The 22,654-nt window shown below is 43.7% G+C and overlaps 3 protein-coding genes across 3 annotated transcripts; all 3 read left to right on the top strand.

Moving 5' to 3' along the window:
* Positions 1-2,550: 2,550 nt before the first annotated feature.
* Positions 2,551-7,825, top strand: LOC146379786 (hepatitis A virus cellular receptor 2 homolog). Its single transcript, XM_084941223.1, has 7 exons — positions 2,551-2,703; positions 3,475-3,816; positions 3,943-4,005; positions 4,637-4,698; positions 5,394-5,466; positions 6,106-6,133; positions 6,647-7,825. Exons 1-7 carry the CDS (start codon positions 2,670-2,672, stop codon positions 6,834-6,836), a joined length of 792 nt encoding a protein of 263 aa, XP_084797349.1. The 5' UTR covers positions 2,551-2,669; the 3' UTR covers positions 6,837-7,825.
* Positions 7,826-9,942: 2,117 nt separating this feature from the next.
* Positions 9,943-13,959, top strand: LOC146379785 (cornifelin homolog B-like). The gene is made up of 3 exons (XM_084941249.1): positions 9,943-11,794; positions 12,861-13,015; positions 13,113-13,959. Exons 1-3 carry the CDS (start codon positions 11,692-11,694, stop codon positions 13,182-13,184), a joined length of 330 nt encoding a protein of 109 aa, XP_084797375.1. The 5' UTR covers positions 9,943-11,691; the 3' UTR covers positions 13,185-13,959.
* A 211-nt stretch (positions 13,960-14,170) lies between these two features.
* Positions 14,171-19,788, top strand: nhp2 (NHP2 ribonucleoprotein homolog (yeast)). Its single transcript, XM_084941239.1, has 4 exons — positions 14,171-14,476; positions 15,101-15,170; positions 15,266-15,371; positions 19,366-19,788. The coding sequence occupies exons 1-4, from the start codon at positions 14,314-14,316 to the stop codon at positions 19,489-19,491; spliced, it is 465 nt and encodes a 154-aa protein (XP_084797365.1). The 5' UTR covers positions 14,171-14,313; the 3' UTR covers positions 19,492-19,788.
* The last annotated feature ends 2,866 nt before the right edge of the window (positions 19,789-22,654 follow it).

Raw genomic sequence — 22,654 nt, 5'->3', positions numbered from 1 at the left:
AACAAGGGGCCGTGTTACAGCTCACAAGAGTTCAGACGTTTTGCAGAGCACTGGGGATTCCAGCATATTACATCAAGCCCACGTTACCCCAGAGCAACGGCTTAGCTGAAAAGACTGTCCAAACTGCAAAACGTATTCTGACAAAAGCAAAACAGGACAGGATGGATCCCTACTTGAGCTTGCTGGAGTACAGGAACACGCCTGTTGATGGACTTAAATCCCCAGCCCAAATCCTCATGAGCCGTAGATTGCGCTCCATTTTGCCCTCAACAACTACACAGCTGCGCGCTCAGGTCATCCCGCAAAGCCTTGTGCAAGAAAAACGGGAGGAATGTCAACTCCCTCAGAAAAGACATTATGACACATCCGCCCAACCCCTGCCGACACTGCGGACTGGAGCACCAATACGCTACCAGCAAGAAGATGGGACATGGCAGCCAGCTACTATCCTTAAACCGGCAGAGACTCCACGCAGCTATCTCATCAAAACAGGTGATGGTCAACTCCTGACGCGCAATCACCGACACCTCGCCACGCACTCCCACACAAACTGGCATTTGTGACGACACCCAAACCCCTCAAGACACTGTTCCAGAGACCAGGTCTCCTCACCACACTCCAACTACAATGACTGAACCTGCCCTCGCGCCAGATTCGGCCGTGCCATCAAGCCAAGGCAGGTTCTTGATTTGTAACCCCAACAAAAACAAAAAAGGGTTGATGTAAAGTCAAAGCTTGAGAAGTGTTGAAATGAAAAAAAAAGATGGAAAAAAATGTTTGAAATACTTACACAGCAGAACCTAAAAAGAGTTGAAATGTTTGAAAACTTAAGAAGAGTTGAAATGTTTAAATAAAAAATAGTTTAAAATACATATACAGCAGCATAGCATATGGCAACCTAGAAGCATATTTTTTACATCTTGTTATTATAGTCTCACTACCAAAGAAGCGTAATGTTTGAACTCTTATTTTGAAATCACCGGAACTACACAGATACGCCGGCTGTATGTGCGTGTGCTAGCTTAGCAGTTGACAGTTACGTGGATGTAAGGCTGATCCTTAGGTTCTGAATAAAGGAAACTGTATGACAACTCTGAGGCGATTTCTTCATAAGTATTGAAGCCACAACAGTTAATAGTGATGTGCGAATCATGAACGAATCGTTCAGTACTCGAGAATCACTTTACTGGCTCATGATTCACAAGCCCAACTGACTCATCCCTGTTGCTGTTAGCAAACTAATTCCATTAGTAGAAATATATCTAGCTTATAATTAAAATTGTGGAGAAAAACACAACATCCAGTATCTTAACAAAAACGTTTCTGCTCTGAACTGGAAGAAAAAACCCTGAGTAGAAGCTCACATCAAGACAATAGCTCCTCGGTTCACAGTAGCATCGCTCTGCTAACATGCTAACAGCACATTTGAGCTACTCACCCCCTCCCTCCTGGCTCACAGCTTCTTCTTCTTCTTGGTTGGCAACCAATGTTAAGGCGCATTACCGCCCCCTGGCTCACAGCTCAGTGGACATTTAGATGAGAAAATATATATTTTTGACACATTTGAGGAAAATACTAATAAAAACATAAAAATAAATATTTCCTTTAGAATGTTTTAATGTTTTTGCTCTATAAAATAGTTGTTTTCTTTTACAATCACGCATCTTATCAGTAGGATTTACATGAAAAGAGAAGCAAATTAAGTTTGAGTGAAAATGTACATTTTTTGCACTCTCTGGTCGACTGACTCAGTGACTCAAATGACTCAAAAAACCCGATTCACTTTGGTAAGTGACTCATTAAAACTCAAATTTACCATCACTAGCAGTTACTCGATAAGAGCCCAGACCAATCACATGAGCCAAGGTGTGAAAACAGGTGTGGGTCACAATCAGCCAAGGTTTCGGGTGAGCTTGTTGTGAAACCTACCCAACCCTATCACGTCACTTCATTTCTTGCAGCGTGCAGCTGAGGCTCAACGCATTGCTTGCATTGAAGAGTCCTGCATTTTGGGTCCTACTTCCCCACACACCCACGGTCTGCCACCACAGACTGCGACAAATTTGGTTGGATAGAAATGTCTAGAAAAGGAGCTGATGGACACAAAGACATCAGTGGGAATTATTTTGGCTTTTGTCAGTCACATTTATATTAATCAGGCTACTCTCGATCAGCCTGTGTTACCTTTCGTTTCATTGGTGCTTTGGTTTGGGGAAGTTGTTTCTTTCCTGATCTTTTCCTGTCTTCTCAGACCTGAGATAGGACTGCTCTCTGCTGTTGCTGATGACTCCAGTTGATTCTACGAGACGTTTGGTCTGCAGCTATTCAGAGATCAGATCCCACAGAGGGTCCACACTGTCTGCACTGTGTGTAGTCACGTCTGCAGGTTTTTGTGTCCAGATTTTTCTGCAGATCATCAGAATGAAAGTGATTGGCCATGTTTACAGAGCCCTTTTTAAAATGTACTTTCGTGACATTATTGTGTGCACGTAAACAGAGAGCTGCTCTCTGATTGGTCCCTGCCTGCTGTGTGTGTGTGTGGGATGTTCCTGCCGCAGCAGCAGAGTGTGTGGTGCTGGTTTTTACGCGTCACTTCATTTCTTGCAGCGTGCAGCTGTGGTGGCTGTCAGCAGCTGTTGGAGCTGCTCTGAGGCTCATTCAGCTCCGTCATGAAGCTCAGGCTGCTGCTCGCTCTGCTCTCAGGTAACTGCTGTGTGTGTGTGTGTGTGTGTGTGTGTGTGTGTGTGTGTGTGTGTGTGTGTGTGTGTGTGTGTGTCTTTCCTCTGCTTCAGTTTTGTCTGTAAAACCTTAAATCCAGATGAGCAGATCTCTAAGAGTCTCTGACTGTGAGCAGCTTCCTGTCTCTCAGTCGTTAATAGGAGCATTAAAGCAGAGCCCATCATCAGGTCTGTGCTGCTTTCTGTTCTCGTGTGAGTCTCTGTTCTGTAATGTGTAGGTCAGTGAAGCTGACGGGGGGGCTGGCACCACAGAGGAGCGCTCGCTACGTGACTCTGTGTGCAGGGCGGTCGAGCTCAGTCTGAATGAAAATGCTTTTATAGAAACGAGTGTGAGTCTCACCTGCTGATGTGTCTGTCAGGACAAACACGGCTGCAGAGCGTGTCAGGGTCAGAGGTCAGTCTGGTGTTTGAGTTTAGTTGTTCAGCTTCAGTCTCAGCTGCACAGCTGGGTTATAGACACAAGCGTGTGGTCATGTTGTTACTTGGACAGACCCGGGTCACCTGTACATGAACACACACATCAAACCTGGTTTCATCCCAGTCTGCAGCCTGAACTGGTCTGGGAGGGTTTGTAAGTGTTTGATGGGACGACTTCATGGAACTGTGTGAGATGTCCCAGGCTGCACAGCTGAGTCTACTGGAACCAGTGAAACCAGTGAAGATGACGAGACGCTGACCTGATCTGAGCAGAGTTTGGATCTGATGTAACAACGTTTTCCTGTGTTTCTGTTTCCAGTCTGTGAATGTGACAGCAGCGGGGTCAAAGGTCACACAGGTCAGGACGTCACTCTGCCCTGTAAATATGACAGGAAATATCACGGCGCCGTGGAAGTGTGCTGGCAGCGAGGAGAAATACCGCTCAACAAGTGCTCCAATCCGCTGATCTCCACAGATGGAGACAAAGTGTTAACCAGAGCTTCCAGCAGGTATGAGCTGCTGGGCCGACTGGAGGACGGAGACGTCTCTCTGACCATCATGAACCTCACAGAGGGAGACGCTGGACGATACGGCTGCAGGGTGCATATACCCGGGCCGTTCAACGATGAGAAGCATCACATCGACCTGACCGTTGTCCCAGGTGAGTCTGCAGCTGTGGATCAAACAGCAGAATCCACTCGTTCGTTTGAGTCTCAGACTTTAAACTGTCTGCCTGAACTTTTATATTCATGATGGTAACGAGTTCGTGTTTGCACAACTGTTTCAGCTCCACAAATTCACACATCAACAGCCTCGACGACAAAGACCACCGCGGCCTCTCAGACTGAAGGTGACCGATCCAAAGCTGCTTGTAGTTTATAACACGCTGCACACTCGTCCTGCTCACAACAAATCTGCACATGAAACCAGGTCTTTCAGCTTAAACCCATCATTTCCTCAGTGACACACAAACAAACAACAGCATTTCTGTGGAGTAAACTTTATTAGTCGTCACATATTTACAGCAGCAGCTCCTGATTTGTCAGATTGATGGTCCCAGTGATGCTGTGACATCAGGCTCCCAGTGTGTCTGCGATACAGCATCAGCAGGTTAAAGTGAAGCACTAGAGCGTAGGTGTCAGACTCTGGCCCGTGAAGCCATACCAAATTACTATCAGAGCTGGCCTACTGGTATTATACAGCTAATATATGTATTGTTTAGTATTAAGCTTTGCTTGTTCCATATTCAGTTTTTCAGCAAAACGTGTTTGAGTCCATAAGAAAAGATTCATTCTCATATCTGGAGGAATAAATATATTTCAATAAATATATTTCAATAAATATTAACGTTAGCCTGCGACTTTGTTCCAGTTTTGAATTTTGGCCCACTGTGTATTTGAGTTTGACACCCCTGCTCTAGAGCATCGGGCTGCTGATGAAACTCCCTTTAAAGCGTTTGCTTTCACTTCCTCATCCTGCAGGTCACCTGACCTCCACAGAAAGCCTGCTGACTTCCTCCCACAGTGTGACGAGCGGCAGTGAGGTGAGAGATCCTGTGAGAAACACAATAAGTAACCTGTTCTATTGATGTCAGGCGTGTCTAATGTTGGAGACTGAAGCTGTTTGTAGAAGTCTCTCCTCTGAGTACCAGCAGCAGGATCCATGTGAGCGTCCCCAAAGGACAGAGTGATGTGCACAAACAGCTGTGGCTTCAGGGTGTCTGTGGTCCAACTACACATGCACTAATGAAAGGTCCTTAAATGAAACAGCAGCACTGAATCCTTTCACATCCTGTCATCAGGGGCCGTGAAACGGAGGCAGAGGACGGCAGGCTAAGAGTTTGGTGCTCGTTGATTGTTTGATGCTTTTGATTCGTTGGGTTTGGACGTTCAGTGCTTTGAGTCTTTGGTTCTGGTTATAATTTTGTCGTGTTATCGATGTTACCGCTAGTACTGCCCGTCACCGCCCACGGTACGAGCCACCGAAGGTCTCCAGAGATTTCATTATGGACGTAGTCTGGTCTAATGGTTGTTTTACTCCCATGTGATTATGTTATTAGCGTGAACGTCCTGATTACCCGGTGTGTGTATAAATAGTCCCGCCCCTCAGTTCCTGCTCTGGATTTTGTTTCTTTGCCTTTTTGTTGTTTTGGATCAGCTCAGTCTGCTGCTCACGTGTTGCTAATCTGCACAGACGTGTGACGTGTTAAACCGCCGATGTGTGTTTGTGTGTCTGCAGAAGCAGGAGGGCGGAGCTCTGACGGGCGTTGTGCTCTACGTGCTGCTGGGTTCGGTGTTGCTGCTCATCATCGGTGAGTTCTTCAGCTCGCCACAGCTGCGTTACATGTTCGACCCACTGCTGTTTCTCACGTTACTGATCAGCTGTGATGGAGTCAAAGACGACTGTCAGAACCTCACCTCCACTCTGAATGCTGCGAGTGACGCCCTCACGCAGTCACGACGTAACTTCAGATGATCAGAGATGGAAAACCTTTCAGTTCTGTTATTGTCTGAAGTTTCACATCCAGTGAGTGTGAAACTCTGAAGCCAAAACAAAGCTTTAGTTCTGCACTGAGCCTGATGTGTTTCCACCTTCGTTTGGTGCCAGGATGGGATCCAGCAGAGATAAACATCCATCCTGTTCAGCTTCAACACTCGTGACTCCATTTATGACACCTTCTAACTTCCCATCAAAGTAACTGTAATGATCAGAAGCTCATATCTGCAGAGCAGCTGGCCCAGCTGAAGCTCGGTCACGGTGTGCGTGTCCCGGCAGCTCTGTGGTTTGTAGATGGCGGCTGCACCAGGAGAGACGCACGGCTCACCAACAGATTGAATAACACTGGATTTATGAAACTGTGACCTTCTGTGTCTGTGACAGGGTTTCAAATGTTTACAGGGGCACGAGGTCGCCCACAGCTCACGTCTGTCTGTCCTCTGTGTCTCTGCAGCAGGAGGCCTGAAGCTGCTCTGCAGACGGTGAGTATGATCATGGACTTCTTCTTTGTGTCTCCTGAATAAATGACGCGGCTCAGCGTCTCGATCATCGACGGCACTGAAGGACGACATCTATGAGCCTTTCACGATTTCTCAGCCTTCAGTCTGTCGATACAGCTTCATCATAACGTCTTCACACGCGCTCAGACTGAAACCAGATGTGTCCAAAACCACAAACCACACAGCCGATTTCAAACGAGCAGAAACTGAGCAGCGAGCTTCAGACCCTTTAAGCATCCTGATGAAGCTGCACCCGCAGCCCGCTCGTTATTTTAACGGTCGCTCCGCTGATCGTTTTCCTGCAGTTTATTTTCCAATTTCAAGTCAACATAGTTTCTACAAATTTCTCTGAAAGTTCAGCAGCTTTAAAGAATCCTACAAATGAGTCTAGAACGTCTCCACAGGAAGTTTTTTATTCTGTACAGGAAGTAACTATGAAGACATTTAATAATAATTAAAGCTGCTGACAGCTGACTCTCGGCTCTCGTGTCTCAGCCCTCAGAAGTTTCAGCAGTTCGACACCTCGGCCCGCTTCAGCTCCACGTCGTCTGCTGTGCAGCTTCACAGCAAAAGCTCCGCCGGGGACGCCGTGTACCACATCAGCGGCAGCGAAGGCGTATACGAGAACTACCTCTGCAGCTCTGAGGCTCCGCCCACTCAGCTGCCAAGGCTGAAGACGATATAACGAATATCAACAGCCTTTCTGGAGTTTGAGCCAGAGCTGTGCCTTCATTTCTGTCCAATCAGAGAGCTTCAGGTGGTAAATCTCCCTCAGCTGGGAGGGTCTGTAGGCAGCAGGTGGTTAACAGACTAACATGTAAATACAAATGAGCTCTTATTGTGAAAGATCTGGTATGATTTCAGGTTTTTCTCAGATTTAATAAAATATTTGAAAAATTTTTTGAACATCTTTGATCAGAGTTTTTGTAGCTGTTAGTTTTTCATCCTTTAAACATTTTCTCTGAGGATGGAGTCAGTTTACTGCTCCAGGTGGCCCCCTGGTGGCCAAATGACTGTAACCTCAAAGGTGCCCGTTAGCAGTGTTGGTCAAGTTACTTGAAAAAAGTAATCAGTAACTAATTTGTTGAACATTTAAACCTATTTTCTGCACATAAAATGAAATATATTTTTGTGTTTATGCACAAAACAAATTTCCCCTTGTGGGACAATTAAAGGATTATTCTATTCTATTCTAAAATGCAAGTAAAACAGCAGAAAATAAATAAAATCAAAGACTAGCGGTCCTGTTGCTCTATTTTCACCTGTATAGCAGGAGTGGGGCAGGCGGAGGTTTACCCTGGTGCAGGTGTGCCGCAGCGGTCAGCTGAAGAAGCCACGAGTTTCTCTGTGTTTCCCATTACATCGTTGCGCACTCGGTGCTTGCTCTGAAGTTTAGGGGTTTTTCGCTGTAAAAAGAAGTTTTCTTCCCACGCAGTGAACAGCGGACACTAATGTTTTTGTCACTTTTTATGGAGTCAAACTCAAAGTAAGGTCAGTACTTCCACGCTTTAAACGCTGCACGCTCATACTCTCTCCGCACTCGATATATGAGCCACTGTTGATCTGCACACAGCTGTTGTCACGAACGTCGCACTCGCTTACGTCACTGTCATGAGACATTCTCGCAAAAAAAAAAATCACGGTTTTAGTAACGCAGTAACGCAGCGTTCCTACGGGAAAGTAACGGTAATCTAATTACCTTTTTTACTAAGGTAATCTCTTATTTTACTCGTTACTTGAAAAAGTAATCGGTTTACAGTTATGCCTTACTTGTAACGCGTTACTGCCCATCTCTGCCCATTAGTGACTTAATCACTATAATCATAGTAATAATTTGCGGCACATCTCGTATAAAGTACAACATTCTTGTTGTTTTTGACATGTTGGCTCTGCCTCGCTCCACAAATATAAAAAACTTTATTATATTATTATGTTTTATGCATTAAAATCTAAATATGTCTTACAATTATTCAGATCCTTCCACTGCATACTCCACATTTACTCAAACTACAGAGTGACTATAAAGAAAAGTAATCTATTACACATTACTTGTTCCTTTTCTTAAATGTAATGCAGTATGTTTGTTACTTTCATGTCTCTGTAAAATGACCTGAAACACACGGTCTCATAATAAACTGTAAACCTGAGGCTAAAGTCATGAACTCCTCGTGAGGACACACCGGATGTCTCAGCACAGAGAGGCGGTCGCCACGGTGATTCTACTGTACAGACATGAGCAGGTAGAAACAGCAGCCTGACTGTTACCTGGTGAAGTTCAGGCTCTGGCTGCTGTGCTGGAGTCTGCATACATCACTGAGTCTGTGGCTAGCTTACCGTTAGCTTAGCATTAGCATGGTGATGTGTCGCTCATAACAGCAGACTCCTCAGGGAGAGCCGAATGTTCAGCACTAGTGATGCGCGAATCATGAACGAATCGTTCAATACTCGAGAATCATTTTACTGACTCGTGAATCATGATTCACAAGCCCAACTGACTCACTGACTCATCCCTGTTGCTGTTAGCAAACTAATTCCATTAGCAGCAATGTATCTAGCTTATAATTAAAATTGTGGAGAAAAAACACAACATCCAGTATCTTAACAAAAACGTTTCTGCTCTGAACTGGAAGAAAAAACCCTGAGTAGAAGCTCACATCAAGACAATAGCTCCTCGGTTCACAGTAGCATCGCTCTGCTAACATGCTAACAGCACATTTGAGCTACTCACCCCCTCCCTCCTGGCTCACAGCTTCTTCTTCTTCTTGGTTGGCGACCAATGTTAAGGCGCATTACCGCCCCCTGGCTCACAGCTCAGTGGACATTTAGATGAGAAAATATATTTTTGACACATTTGAGGAAAATACTAATAAAATAAGATAAATAAATAAATAAATGTTCCCTTTAGATTTTTTTTTTGCTCTTTTTTGCTCTATAAAATAGTTGTTTTCCTTTTACAATCACTCATCTTAGCAAATTAAGTTTGAGTGAAAATGTACAGTTTTGCACTCTCTGGTCAACTGACTCAGTGACTCAAATGACTCAAAAAATCCGATTCACTTTGGTGAGTGACTCATTAAAACTCGATTCAGTAAAAAGAATCAAATTTATCATCACTATTCAGCACCTGCTGCTGAGCCCTGATGAGAGCCCAGGCAGGCGGTACTTTGTACTGACGGACACACTATGCAGCCAATCACATGCAAAGACACACTAGGATCATACTATTATGTCAAATATGGAAGGGGGTGACAGATCCAAAGACAGCGAGTGTAGAGCTGCAGGCCTGGAGGACAAAAGAATTGAAACTTTTGTCCGGGTATGTTCTCCATAGTAAAAATATTCAAACAAAGCTTTTAATAAAATGTTTTCCCAAAACATTCAGAATTGATAAATTACACTAAAATACAGTGTTGGACTGAAGAGCCATCGGACAGCACGAGTTGTGTTAGCAGTGCTGCTGCTTCTGTCCTGGAGCCGTCTCCACTTTACCGTCACGCTCTCATCCTTTTGTGCAATGACATAAAAGTCACGTTCACAGCTGTGTGGCTGCACTGCTGCTCTGCTGTCCGTCCTGCAGTGATTAAATGCATTACTTTACTGCATTACTGAGAATGTAATGTGATTATAGTAACGTAGCAAGTGATGATAACGCGTTACACTCAGCACTGACTGTAAATGAGCCAGTTTATGTTAAACTGCATTACAAATGTCTCAATCTGACATACAGGTAAAAAAAACTGGAATATATAAAGTGTTTTATTTTAATTTATATATTTTTATAAAGTTGAATGAAACCAGTTTAAATAAATAGTCAAACTTGTTTTTAACACATTTTAAATGAACGAGATGAGACCTCGTATGCAGCTGAGTTCAGCAGGCTCCGCCCACCTGAACTCCATCAGGTTTATCCGAAACCTTCATCTCTCCAATCAGAGCGACCACATCAGTCACACAGGTAAGATGATCCCACTCTCCTTTTATATCATCTCATTATTGTTCAGGTTTCAGTCGCAGCAGCTGGGTTTGTTGGTTTGTGTGTTAGTGGGTTTGTGTGTCTGCTGCTCTTTGCTTCTTCGATGGCTTGAAACAGTTATTCTGTCACGTTGCCTCACATGAATGTTGTTGTTGTTATACCTTTAAAATGTTCCCTGAGCAGCTGGTAGAACTCCACACCAAACTCCATGCAAATATTGTCTTATTTTACCCGTGTCTGTGTATATCCACCCACAGTCTTGGGCTTGATGACGATGATGACTGTACAGCGTGTGACGAAATATTTGGTATTTTCATTCATCCTCACTGCGTCCACAGGATACAAACATGGGGGATTCTCTGTAGAGCTCACCCTGGGTCAACACACCTGAATCACATGATTAGTTCATTACCAGGCCTCTGGCGAACCTCAGGACATGTTGAGGAGCTAATTTAGTCATTTAAATCAGCTGTGCTGGATCAAGGACACTCGAGTCCTGGTGTAGACGGTGATGAGAACCCTGTTTCACCTCAAGCTTCATATTTTCTCAAAAATCATCAGCAACATTTGGATTTGATAAGACTTTAATGTTGTTTGTGTGACTTGTGTACATAGTTTAACGTAACCTCATATTTCCTGTTTGTAAAATATCAAAGTAAAAGCTTGAACTCGTGACAGCTGCGTGATCATTTCAAGATAACAGGAAGTGGACCTGACTCTTTGGACCGTGGAGGTTTGTCTTCGCTCCTCTGTGGCTGCGTCGTGCTGTTAGTGCCGACGTTCTCGGATGTTTCTTGTTATTGTTTCTCCCGTTGTTCACACGGCTCTCTGCATTCCTGTGACAGTGCAGTTTGTAGATAAAGTCTCAGTGCTGGTTTCTGTGGGACTTTATCGGTGCGTCACATCTCTGTGGGTGAGTTTTGGTCCACTCTTCTTTACAGCTGCAGGTCATTGAGGCTCGCAGCATCCATGCACAGCTCTCTGAGCTCTGATCTTTGGTTCTTGTGGTTAGTTCAGGTGCAGCTTTGCAAGCCTAAGTCAAGCTGCCTGGCAGCTCTTCCAACCAGGCTATACTTTTCCATCCATTCATTTCCTGCCACCTGTGTCTGGGTCGTGGGAGCAGCTGTAAGCCCAGGTTCCCTCACTCACACCAGTCAGGAGCTGCGATCTGTCCGTGAGTCCCGGCTCTGTCCTGGGGCCTCCGTCAGTACGACATGCTTCAAACGCCCAGCAGGAGCCCAAACCTCCTCGACTGGCTCCTCTCGATGTGGAGCAGCGGTTCAGGTTGGAGCTCCTCACCCTAACTCTAGGAGAGGGTTCAATCTTTTTCTCATGTCCTGTCATGAACTTTGACCTTTGCCCTGCTAACTCAGGGAGGCGGTGACCCATGTGAATAACTTGTACTAACGCACACTTGTGATGATTATGGAATCTGTTAATAAATGACCTTCACAACTTTCACTAACTGGAATCTTCACTGAGCTCTCTGCTGCAAACAGCTGATCACTAACGACTGGGTACCACAGGTGTGACTGAGTCCAGGTGTTTGTGTGTCGTCAGGTGAACGATGAGCCGGCCGGTGATGACGCAGCCTCAGCAGCTCTTCGTTTCCTCGGTGGAAGCTGACTGGGCTTCAGGGATCTGCGACTGCTGCGACGACAAGAAGCAATGTAGAGTAACAACCACGCTTCAATCAGAGCGGACTTTACTGATCCCACACTGACACTCGGGACCAGACTAACAGCTGGACACGGGCATGCAGCCGACGCTTTAACAGCTCATAAGAATTATTATAAGAATCTAATTGAACATAAACAAACACTCGTTCTTTAATTTATCAGTTTCCACAGAGACAAACATCAGCTGTCATCTGTTTTCCTTTGATTTTCAATTCAATTAAATTTTATTTATACAGCACCAAATCACAACAAAAGTCGCCTCAAGGCGCTTCATAGATACAGAGAAAAGCCCAACAATCATATGACCCCCTATGAGCAAGCACTTTGGCGACAGTGGGAAGGAAAAACTCCCTTTTAACAGGAAGAAACCTCCAGCAGAACAAGGCTCAGGGAGGGGCGGGGCCATCTGCTGTAATTGGTTGGGGTGAGAGAAGGAAGACAGGATAAAAGACATGCTGTGGAAGAGAGACAGAGGTTAATAACATATGATTCAATGCAGAGAGGTCTGTTAATACATAAGTTTAAATAAGTTTATCATTTTAAATAGATCAGAATATAAACAGCACTGAGGTCACATGTTCATTCATTCACACTGAATCAGTTTGAACCTAAAAATGTCCCAAAGTTCAAAATCAGACACAAGGCTTCTTTGGTTCTTTGAGTTCATATTCAGAGCAGCTGATAAGGCTCTGCACCAAACTCCATTCAAAAAGCTTCAAATTATCATCTGTGTGTGACGTGAATCCATCCAAAGGCTAACAACATCAGCTGAGGAGGGCTTGGTTTTACTCACATCTTTAAAAAACAAAAACATCGTCTGAACCTAAGTAGCATCTACAGTGTAAACAATACGTTTATTTGTTAAACAAAAGAAAAAAAAAATCATATTTTATGATTGAACTTTTTTTTAATCAAATATAAAGATGCTGTTTTTATTTTTATTTATAGTTATATAAGCAGTTTGTTGCTCTTATTTTTTTCAGTTTTTTGTGTTACTTTGTTTCATGTTGTTATTCAGTATGTTTTTGACGTCGTGTTTGTCGTCTGTCGTTCCCAGGCTGCTTCGCCTTCTGGTGCTGCCCCTGCTTCATCTGTCGAACCACCAAACAGTTCGGTCAGTGTCTCTGTCTCCCCCTGCTGGACGTGTTCGGCTGCGTCCGTCCCATCACGATGTCCATCAGGGTGTCGCTGCGTCAGCGCTACGGCATCAAAGTACGACCACGAGGTGGCGCTGAGACGCTCGTTTGGTTGTAGTTAGCAGCCGCTAAGCTAACATTAGTCAGTGTGGCTCACTGTTTGCCTGTTTCAGGGGAACCTCTGCACCGACTGTTTGTGCTCCACCTTCTGTCTGCCCTGCGTTTGGTGTCAAATGGCCACCTAGATGAAGAAGCAGAAGCTCCCCACCATGCAGTGACATCATCCGCCAGTGATGATGTCATCAGCGTGACGTCATTGCCCCAGACCGGCCGTCGTGGCCCAGCTCCGCACCAGGAGAAATCAATAATCATCAGTGTTTGCTGTATTTATCAGTTATTTGTTTTTAACAAATCAGGTTTTTTTTGTTCTGTTGTTCATCTGTTTACTCGATTTAGATGTTTGTTAGCTTAAATTCATTAAAATTAAATTCATGCTTGTGACCGAGCTTAAAGATGAAGCGAGACTGTGGAGAGAAGCTCAGATCTGATATTTAATCAATGCACAAATATTCAGTGCGTGTGAGCTTTGGAAGGTGATTTCAGAATTTACATGAAATCATTTAAATGTTTTTACACAATTCAGGTTTGGCTTCTAGCCAAATTCAATACTGACAAAATAAAAACCTTTAAAAATGGAAATTGTATTTAAACTTTTTTTTTTAATTTCTTCCCGATCAAATGTAATTAAATAAATACTCTGAGTAATGTGTCTGTGCATGTGGAATCGAAGGTGTTATACTGTTCATTACTTTCCATTTAGCAGTTTTTCATTTTACTGTCGTGTCACTTTGCAATAAAACCTGATCATTAAGTTTATAAGAAAATATTAATAACAAACTCTCTTCAGATCATTCTGATGAGCAGTAATTAATTTTTGTTTGTTAGCTTCTTGTAATGAAAGAAAACTCTCGAGTGTCCACACAGTGAAGCTGGTTTTTAGATTTTAGGGGGAAATTATTTCCTTCTTACCAAATCCAAAACCCTTCACTTAAACTTTCACTTTTTTAAATGTTATTATTTATCTCTTTATAGACATAGATATAGATATATATTTACGCGGAATATTTCTGAAGTGTCAGTAAAATTCTGACTAAACCTAAAAAAGGAAGTTTGGTATTTTATTTTGAAGGGTGGTGCTGCCGCTGCCCTCCGGGCCGCTGGTGGCGCTGTGGTTCAGCGTTTTCCACAAACGGCAGAGAAAGAGTCTTGAAACACGTGTGGGGTCTTTTCTGTGTGCGTGTTGTGATCAGCAGGCAGGAGTCCGAGCAGAAAACAATTAAACGGGTATCGATTACCAGTGATTATCGATCAGAAATGACGAAGGTGAAGAAGGAGAAAGTTTCGGAGGAGGGTGAAGAAGCCGGTACCGGGGGCACCGAGAGGTCGTACCAGGAGCTGATCGCTCACCTGAACCCGATCGCTCAGCCGCTGGCCTCCAAAAAACTCAGCAAGAAGCTCTACAAATGCGTGAAAAAAGGTGAGAAGAAGAAGAATCCCGCTAACGGCCGGGAAATGTTGGAGATTGCTGTTCTCGTGGCGGTGGCGCCGAACTCTGTTTAAAAATTCACGAATTTAACGATTTCTTTCTGCTCTGCAGTTGTTAGTATCGATGCAGGACTTTAAATAAGAAAGTGTTCGAGTCACTTAAAGCTTCTGGTTAATTCGGCCGTAAACATGTCGTTTATAGATGCACAGTTTGTAATCTATTGGTAATTTTCTGTGAGAAATCAGCGGCTGTTTGTACAGCGTCATCCTCAGTGAAAGGTTCAGTCAGAACCGCTTCCGGTTTCACTGGGCGTTTTGAAAGGCAGCTGCATGTGCTTTTATTTTGATGCTTAGCAGAAGTGTTTTTAGTATGTGAGAAAATCTTCACAGTTTGGTTTGTGAGGGAACTTTTGTTGTCGGGAATCATGTGAACGATGTGTTCACACTGCAGATGTTAGAGCTTTAAACATCCAGATGCGCTCCTCCTCACTTTAAATGCAGTTTGCAGCTGGACTGGGCTTGAAGGAGGCGCAGATCCTTCATGTTGCACTTGAGCTTAAAACTGCAAGTTTTTGACTGGAGTCTGGTTAAATGTGTCTCTGTTTCTATCATCCAGCTGCCAAAGTGAAGAACATCCGACGAGGAGTCAAAGAAGTTCAGAAGTTCATCAACAAAGGAGAGAAAGGGTGAGCCGCTGCTGCACCTTTCAGCGCGTCCTCAGGTGTGTCCAGGTGTTCGTGACGATCACAGGTGTACTTATGTGTTTCTGATGTGTCTGCAGCATCGTGGTGATGGCGGGCGACACGCTGCCCATCGACGTCTACTGCCACCTGCCCGTCATGTGTGAGGACAGAAGCCTGCCGTACGCCTACATCCCGTCTAAAGTGGTGAGTGACAGTGGACAGGTGTGCTGAAGGCCTGTCACCTGATGGGGGCGGGCTCTGAACGCATCGCTCTGTCAAGGTTGGATGGAGGCGTCATGGGCGTGGCTGAAACTCAGTCTGTGCTTGCAGAGCGCCGCTCACACAGCATGTGTGTGCACTGCTCGCTGCACTTTCCTCAGCGCAGCAGGAAAACGTTACTGTGCAGCACAAACAGTCGACACGAGTGCGTCTCAGAGCGCTGTGTGAATGTGACGTCTCAGACGGTGACGGTCCGTACGAGTGCGCAGGCGTCCGTGTCTCTGCCTGCTGTTTCTGACCATGTGGACACGGCTGCACGCGCTCCGGCTGCACGCGCTCCCCAGGCAGCAGATTATACAATCAGGAGTTCAGCTCTTACTCTGTCTTTGGACAGCGTGCACCGTCTGTGCCTGTGGCGCTCATTTGACCTCACGTCTTGTTTTAGAAAACAGTTCGTGAGGATGTCAGAGAAGCTGATTGGTTCTTGTGCAACACTTTGTACGACTCACAAAACAAACTTTTCAGCTGAAGCTCCAAAAGTTGATTCTGTTCATCTGGACGTTTTCAGTGGGAGAAACGTTTCGTCATCATCAGGTGACTCCTTCAGGGTTCGTACGGGTGCTTGAAATCCTTGAAAATGCTTGAATTTTAATGTTGTCTTTTCAAGGTTTGAAAAGTGCTTGAATTTCAGATGTGGTGCTTAAAAGTGCTTGAAAGTGTATTTCATTCACCACAAATAACTGATTGAATATTTTTCTTATCAGATAGAAATAAAATGAGTCACAAAATGTAAAAGCAAAATTTCCCCGCCTGGCTGCCTTGCGTCTGTTTCACCGTGTGACCCCGCCCCTCCCTCGGACAGTCGGGGGTGAGTGCGCTAACACACCTGTAGGTCGCTGTTTTAATGAGTGTTTGATGGAAAACAACAATGGCGGAGTTTGCGCTCTCCAGTCATGATGGGTGAGTCTTAGTAAATAATTTTCCAGTACGTGTACGTTACACATGCTATTTTTAAATTATGATTATTATTTTGCTAACTATCAAACTCGCTGGAGAAATGATTGAGATGCACTGAGTGTGATGCAGTATGGCAGCGCTGTTATGGAATATGCTGTGAACTTAGCTAACATTACTTAGCAGTGATATGAGTTCATTTACTCGAGTGAAAGCTTTAAACATTAGCCTGATGCATAACTAGCCAACTTAAGGCTTTCTGGTTAACCCTCTGGGGTCGACGGACCCAGAGTCTCCATTTCAACTTGGGTCGAACGTGCGGACTTCAAACTATGTACCCGTTTTTAAACTGTGTTGATAGGCCACGTAAAACCGGTGTTTTTTGTTTTTAATACAACAGTGGCGTTTACTCCCGGAAGAAACGGTTAAAACGGCGTTTTCTAAGGAGAGCGCCAGCAAACACACTTTGATTGTGAGTGAAAAAAGAAAAAGCACTCCTTCCCTATTGGTGGAAAAATGTACCACGTCGACCAATCAAAAAATGATATGGCAACATGTGGCATCTGGTTGTTTGGGAAGAGGGGGAAGTTTTAGGAGTGAGCGGCGACAGAGAGAGTGAGTTTTGATACGTGAGAGATTTGTGACGTTTACCGTGTTTGGAGTCTCAAGTTAGTGTGTTGTCTTGTGTAGTTAGTGTGTAGTCATTGTTTTGTTTTGTGTGTCAGTTCTACTAGTGAACGTCACAGTTGCTGCAAAAAAGCCACCAAAGGCAGACTGCAGTGTAAACATGTTTGTGGTTTTCACAGTCAAACATTTAACTTTCTCTCATTGTGTTTTTTGTCTGGATTTAGATAAATTGTGCTGATACAATTTGTCAAAATGAGAAAATAACAGATTGGCAAGATAAAGAGTTTTTAAAGGTGAAATATAGAGAACAAATCAACCCTGGACCCCAGAGGGTTAGAGGCTAAAAGCAAGGTTGTCACCAAGTACTGTTTATATTTGTGTGTATTGCTGCAGCTTCTTTGAGTATTAACTTGGTGCCTTTGGGTGAAGTGATGGTAATATGACTGATCCACATGGTCACTTGTTTCTGTGCGACCAAAGTTTCCCGGCTTTCATTCAAACTGTGTTCCTGGTCAGCACCGACACATTAAACTACTTAAACATTATAAATGTCTTCAAGCTCACACTGAGGCCTGTGGGCGCAATCAGCCACTGACACAGTTCACACATTTATGTGTGTTTGTATATGAATATTTCATACTTTAAGGCTGCCTGTTTATTTAAGGCAGATGAACAAAGTACACTGGACTTGTACATAATAATATCACGGATGATAAATTCAACAGATTTTAAGTAGATGCTTGTGCATTGTTAGTCTTATATGTGATGTGTTCAAAGCCTCCCAGTCAGTGCTGTTCTCCAGTCTGACTGTACATGATGTTATCAGCACAAACACGTTAAAGGTGACGTTTAGGACTTCAGCAATAATACAGACAGCAATGTAGCTAGCAATAAACAGCTTTATTGGGAATTCACTTAAAAAACAAACAACAAACAAACATCTGTCTCCTATTTTCTGTCACACAGGAAAGAAGCATCAGTATCTGATGAGCAGACTTATTTATTTCTTTTTGGGGGGGCGTGGGGGGGGGTCAACAGGAGAAGAATATCTAACAAGTTGATTTGACTTAATTTTAACTGAAAGGTGCATTTTGAGTTTATACACGATGTATATAAGACCGTTTCCTTTTGCAGTATTTTGTGTGGTTTGTTTTTCTATTTCTTAACAAAAGGGGATCAAAGGTGTTTAAGTTCACCTGGGATGATTTGTTTTCATTTTCACATGGTCTTACTGAGGTGATGCGAATTGAAACATGCATTCTTTTTTTGGGGGGGGGGGGGGGAGGCTGCATGTGCTGGAAAAGCTTGAAAAGGGACCTTGAAAGTGCTTGAAAAGTGCTTGAATTTGACCCTGAAAAAGGCGTATGAACCCTGCTTCTTCAGGCTCAGCTGACTGCAGGTTTCCAGCCTCGTAAACAGGACATTTGCATAATGACTGAAACCAGCCCACCGGAGGCACAATGGGGCTGGGGGGTCAGTTCCTTAATCTTAATTATGCAGATTCTCATGATCGCTGATCAGTGGCCATGAGCACCACTGAAAACGCTACGTCCAGATGAACAGAATCAACTTTTGCAGATTTACTTACCTGGATGATCGAGTGTGCATCGAGACGTTTTCAGCTGAAGAGGTTTCAGTAGAAAAGCTTTCTTGCATGCAGATCAAACCGCCAACCTTCTGATTAGTCGATGACCGGCTGAGCTTCAGCCAATCAACTAACGAACGTCTGATCATGTGACACGTGAGCACGCGTCAGCTTCAGACTCTTATTTTCAGATCTTTTGTGATTTCCTGACTTTTAGTGTTGGAATAATTTCTCTTATTTTGACAAGTCTGTGTGCTTCCAATTCAGTTTTATTTATACAGCAACAAATCACAACAACAGGTGTTTCAGGGAGTTTTTAGGACTTCCTGATAATAATGAATTACAGTCGTCCAGCCTGGAAGTAATAAATGCATGAACTAGTTTTTCAGCGTCACTCTGAGACAGGATATTTCTAACTTTAGAGATGTTGCACAAATGGAAGAAAGCAGTCTTACATATTTGTTTAATATGTGCGTTGAAGGACATGTCCTGGTCAAAAATGACTCCAAGGTTCCTCACAGCGTTACTGGAGGCCAAGATAATGCCATCCAGAGGAAGAATCTGGTTAGATACCATATTTCTAAGATTTTCAGGGCCGAGTACAATAACCTCAGTTTGATCTGAATTAAGAAGCAGAAAGTTAGCGGCCATCCAGGTCTTTATGTCTTTAAGACATTCCTGCAGTTTAACTCATTGGTGTGTGTTATCTGGCTTCATGCACAGACAGAGCTGGGTGTCATCTGCATAGCAGTGAAAGTTCTGGCTTTAAAGTCTTTTTCATTTCCTGACTCTTATTGTGAAACTCTGTTCCAGGATCTGGGTTCCTCTGCGGGCTCGAAGAGGCCGACCTGCGTCATCCTCATCAAACCTCATGAAGAGTACCAGGAAGCGTATGACGAGTGCTTGCAGGAAGTTTCCAGCCTGCCCAAACCCCTCTGAAGCCCACCCGGCCTCCCCTTCATAAGCCCCACCCCCTTCATAAGCCCCACCCCCAAAGGAACAGTTCTTCCTCCAGCTGCGCTAACAGTTTCCATCCACTGCCAGTGTTTGTGCTAAGCTAGGCTAATCCAGCAGGAGGGTTTAAATCCAGACTAAACAGACTTCAGATAAAGAACGATGTTGATGTTTGAGTGAAAAATGTTTCTGTATGATCGATGTATTGATCTGTGATCAGGACTGTAAAGGCAGATGTTTCACAGATGTTTTTGTTTTTTCTTATTAAAGTCGTTAACGCTGTGACGCGTCTGAACTCGTTCCTGCAGCCGCACAAACATCTTGATGGGTCGTCTCCTCCCCTTCATAAAGGATGCTTCAGCGTCTCCTCAGGTAAAGGAGGCAATGAAGGATGCACTGACCTAACAACAGCTGTTTGAAACGTTACCTGTGAAACACGAACGGGAGCTTTAATGAAACAGGTTCAGTTGTTATATTTACACACGTGCTGAACAAAAGCATCGAAAAATTATTTATTACAACATTTTTATTTTTTACATAAAATCTGGACTTAAAATTATATTGTTCAACATATTTTCTCTAATTGTTAAATTATTACAACATACATATGTTTGATTATATATGTAAACATAACATTAAATGTAAAGGTAATAAAAGCTTTTTTTAAGGTATTATTTACCTGCTAAAGTGTAACAACAAGAATACTGATGATGATGATGATGATGATCTGTATCTGTGCTGATCAAAAATCAGTTTTTGTTATAATAATATGTTATTCATAGGCGCCTTTAAGACCTCAAGGTCACTTTACAATAGCAGCAATAAAATATAATAAACATGGCAAAATAAAATTTAGACATAAGGTCAAAACAACAACAACTATGGTAAAGATGGACTGAGACAGATCAGCTGTACGCAGCTCTGAATCGATGAGTTTGTGGTCTGGAGATCTGATGAAGGTGCAGCCAAAGAGTCCCACGGTGCTCAGGCGAGCAGGTGGAGCAGACAGAAGGCTGGAGAAGAGCGGCGTGTACGAGGGGGTGGGTGGAGAAGATCAGATAAATATGGAGGAGTGAGGTTATGAAGCGGTTTGAAAGTGAGAAGCAGGATGTTGAAATTGACACGGAGGTGAACCAATGAACAGCTGTTCTATGTTCAGTGGATCTAGTTCTGGAAATAATACGAGCAGCTGTGTTTTGAACCAACTGCAGTTTATGGAGGGATTCATGAGACAGACCATAAATCACAGTAATCTACACGAGATGTGTACAGGGAGTGCAGAATTATTAGGCAAGTTGTATTTTTGAGGAATAATGTTATTATTGAACAACAACCATGTTCTCAATGAACCCAAAAAACTCATTAATATCAAAGCTGAATGTTTCTGGAAGTAGTTTTTAGTTTGTTTTTAGTTTTAGCTATTTTAGGGGGATATCTGTGTGTGCAGGTGACTATTACTGTGCATAATTATTAGGCAACTTAACAAAAAACAAATATATACCCATTTCAATTATTTATTTTTACCAGTGAAACCAATATAACATCTCCACATTCACAAATATACATTTCTGACATTCAAAAACAAAACAAAAACAAATCAGCGACCAATATAGCCACCTTTCTTTGCAAGGACACTCAAAAGCCTGCCATCCATGGATTCTGTCAGTGTTTTGATCTGTTCACCATCAACATTGCGTGCAGCAGCAACCACAGCCTCCCAGACACTGTTCAGAGAGGTGTACTGTTTTCCCTCCTTGTAAATCTCACATTTGATGATGGACCACAGGTTCTCAATGGGGTTCAGATCAGGTGAACAAGGAGGCCATGTCATTAGTTTTTCTTCTTTTATACCCTTTCTTGCCAGCCACGCTGTGGAGTACTTGGACGCGTGTGATGGAGCATTGTCCTGCATGAAAATCATGTTTTTCTTGAAGGATGCAGACTTCTTCCTGTACCACTGCTTGAAGAAGGTGTCTTCCAGAAACTGGCAGTAGGACTGGGAGTTGAGCTTGACTCCATCCTCAACCCGAAAAGGCCCCACAAGCTCATCTTTGATGATACCAGCCCAAACCAGTACTCCACCTCCACCTTGCTGGCGTCTGAGTCGGACTGGAGCTCTCTGCCCTTTACCAATCCAGCCACGGGCCCATCCATCTGGCCCATCAAGACTCACTCTCATTTCATCAGTCCATAAAACCTTAGAAAAACCAGTCTTGAGATATTTCTTGGCCCAGTCTTGACGTTTCAGCTTGTGTGTCTTGTTCAGTGGTGGTCGTCTTTCAGCCTTTCTTACCTTGGCCATGTCTCTGAGTATTGCACACCTTGTGCTTTTGGGCACTCCAGTGATGTTGCAGCTCTGAAATATGGCCAAACTGGTGGCAAGTGGCATCTTGGCAGCTGCACGCTTGACTTTTCTCAGTTCATGGGCAGTTATTTTGCGCCTTGGTTTTTCCACACGCTTCTTGCGACCCTGTTGACTATTTTGAATGAAACGCTTGATTGTTCGATGATCACGCTTCAGAAGCTTTGCAATTTTGAGACTGCTGCATCCCTCTGCAAGATATCTCACTATTTTTGACTTTTCTGAGCCTGTCAAGTCCTTCTTTTGACCCGTTTTGCCAAAGGAAAGGACGTTGCCTAATAATTATGCACACCTGATATAGGGTGTTGATGTCATTAGACCACACCCCTTCTCATTACAGAGATGCACATCACCTAATATGCTTAATTGGTAGTAGGCTTTTGAGCCTATACAGCTTGGAGTAAGACAACATGCATGAAGAGGATGATGTGGACAAAATACTCATTTGCCTAATAATTCTGCACTCCCTGTATACAGTACTGATTGGAGGCGGTTAATGTTATGGAGATGAAAGTAGGAAGGCTGAGTGATATTATTTCTGTGGTGTGAAGGACAGAGTGCTGTCGAGGATGACACCAAGACCTGCGGGGAGGGTGTGACATCAGAGTGATCAGTGAAAGACTTCTGGTTGGGACTTTGATCTGGTGCCTGTTAAAATGAATTCTGTTTTATTGCCATTAAGTTTAAGAAATTGTGAGTAAACCAGAGCTTGATTTCACTTAAACAGTCAGAAATGGATGTGTGTGAGTGTGAGTGAGTGTGTGTGTGTGTGTGTGAGTGTGTGTG

Source organism: Perissodus microlepis, chromosome 10, assembly GCF_051167445.1.
Source record: "Perissodus microlepis isolate ML-2025 ecotype Zambia chromosome 10, ASM5116744v1, whole genome shotgun sequence".
Taxonomy (NCBI): domain Eukaryota; kingdom Metazoa; phylum Chordata; class Actinopteri; order Cichliformes; family Cichlidae; genus Perissodus; species Perissodus microlepis.
The sequence above is the reverse complement of the archived record's forward strand: the minus strand, read 5'-3'. Positions and strand labels throughout refer to the sequence as shown.